The sequence below is a fragment of the Lotus japonicus genome, chromosome 3, assembly GCF_012489685.1.
Source record: "Lotus japonicus ecotype B-129 chromosome 3, LjGifu_v1.2".
NCBI classification, from domain to species: Eukaryota; Viridiplantae; Streptophyta; class Magnoliopsida; order Fabales; family Fabaceae; genus Lotus; species Lotus japonicus.
Window position 1 is genome coordinate 82,318,580 of NC_080043.1, and position 2,162 is coordinate 82,320,741.

The window sequence follows — 2,162 nt, forward strand, 5'->3', positions numbered from 1 at the left end:
AAGTGCTTACTCATTTTTTTTAATTGACATAATCAAAATTCAGAAACCATCTTAATCTCATCAACCATGTCCACCCTCTTTTGCTCAGTGTTGCTAAGTGATTTTATAGAGTTATGATTCAATTTTCACTTAATTTTATTTTCTATCTTTTTTTTCTTTCAATCATATCACATATTAAATCTCTTATTCTTTTTCAATCTCTTTTTTTCCTCCACTTCATTTTCATTTATGAGTTTGTGAGTGAAACAATTCAATAATACATGATATACACACAAGCTATCAAATGCAAAACCAAGAAGGGTACTGCAAAAAATTATTAACAACAACAATATGAAGGAGAAATATAATGGAGAAAGAAAAGAGAATTAGATTAAAGAACTAACAAAACAACAAAAAAGATCAGAAATCTTATTATCTGATGTAAACCCCCACACCATTAAATCCTAATTAGAAAGTACACCCCCACCTAAAATTTTTTCTCAAAATCACATCACAAAGCCATTGGCAATAGCTCGATTGGTTTTGAAATGGGTAGTTTCATACACAGGTAATTCTTCCCTATACCTCTCAATCCCAATTGCTGATAGATTATCCAATTCAAATAGGTCAGAACTTGAACAACTTTCTGCATCATCATCATCTTCATCTTCACACTGCATGCGATCATAGTCCCCTGCATTCTTTTTCTGATAATTCTTCAACAATTCTCTTGCTAACTCCTCCACCCTTCGACTCTCGTTCATCACATGCAACCTTAGCTCCTCATCGTTACTCTTTCCATAATCAGCTTCACGCAGATTCTTGTGCCCACATGGTCTGCAATCTTCATCCACTATCACACTCACAGGGCAAAATCTCACAGATCTTTTTGCACCTGATCTTGAAGATGGGGTTTTGCTCAAACAAGACCTTGAAAAAGATGAAGCTGATGAACAAGTAGAAGAAGGTTGTGCTGAGTTTGAAACCTTTGTTGTTGTTGTTGGTGGTGTAGTTGAAACCTTTGCCTTTTTGGCATTTCCTCCACCAGAATTGAAAAGAGAATTCAGAAAGCTAGCTAGCCTAGCACCTGGTGAAACGGGTTGCTTTGCTTTCTTCAATTCACCGTACAAGATTCTCAAAGCTTTGGACTTAGTTTTCCCAAAACCATGCTGTTTCGGACGGCTCGCCCCGATGCTGCCGGTCCAAACAGTCTCTCGGCCAGTGTCATTCAGGCTGGCCGTGTGACCGTTTGGACCGACCTGAGCCGTGTTGGGGCGAGCGGACGGTTTTGACCGACCGGAAAAGCTTCTGTGACCATCATCAGGGTTTGGTAATTTTTCAGAAACACTGGTCCGAATTGGCTTTGGCCTCTGCACTCCATAGAAGGACTCTGATTCTGATGAAGAGAATCCACCAGCAGAACTTGACTCTGAGGAGGAAGAGCTTGAATACATGGAGAGTGTATTGGAATTGCTTCGTGTTCTTCGTTCCAACTCAGTCAGTGAATTCCTTCTCTCAGTCCAATTCTCTACCTTCCTGGTTCTGCGAAAGCTGGGGTTTTCAGCTTCAATTTGAACACTCTGTTCTTCTCTGAAGCAGTTGCTCTGTTTCTGCTTCCTCATGGTTTCTCTGTAGAATATGAGTGATTCTTCTTTCTCTTCTGTTTGTCCTTCGTCGATGGAGCGGTAGATAACGTCAAGAAGAGTAGAAGAGAAAGAAGGGCTTTTTTCTCTGTGGTGTTGTTTCCTGTGATCTCTTGAGGTTTTCTCCCACTTTTCCATTGCTATGGTGTTGTTCTGTTTTTTATACAGAGAAGAAGAGAACAGGGGAAAACAGGGGATTTTGGATGGTATCAATTACTTGGCCTTTGTTGTCTGCTTCAAATAGTGCTAGTGTGAAAAGCTGTTGCAGACTCAGTGTGAGAAAGAAGAGAGGAATTATGAGGAGGAAAATGGAATGATTGTGAGAAAGGACAAGGCCATGGCTGTGTTTGGAAAATGGAAATCACTGTGGGAGGACATAACAGGAAAGGGGAAGAAAGAAAACAGACATGAGCATTGATGAGTGCTTGATGGTTTAGAGAGAGACAGTAATGAAAGCCGAATTCCACGCCTTGGAAGAGAAGAGAGAACAAAGGATGATTGAGAGAGAGAAGAGAGAAGAAAGAGAGAGAGTTTTGGAGA

At 40.2% G+C, this 2,162-nt stretch overlaps 1 protein-coding gene across 1 annotated transcript; it reads right to left on the reverse strand.

Annotated features, from left to right (window-relative positions):
* Positions 1-347: 347 nt before the first annotated feature.
* LOC130746481 (protein BIG GRAIN 1-like B) lies at positions 348-2,162 on the reverse strand. Its single transcript, XM_057599116.1, has one exon. It carries the CDS (start codon positions 1,758-1,760, stop codon positions 486-488), a length of 1,275 nt encoding a protein of 424 aa, XP_057455099.1. The 5' UTR covers positions 1,761-2,162; the 3' UTR covers positions 348-485.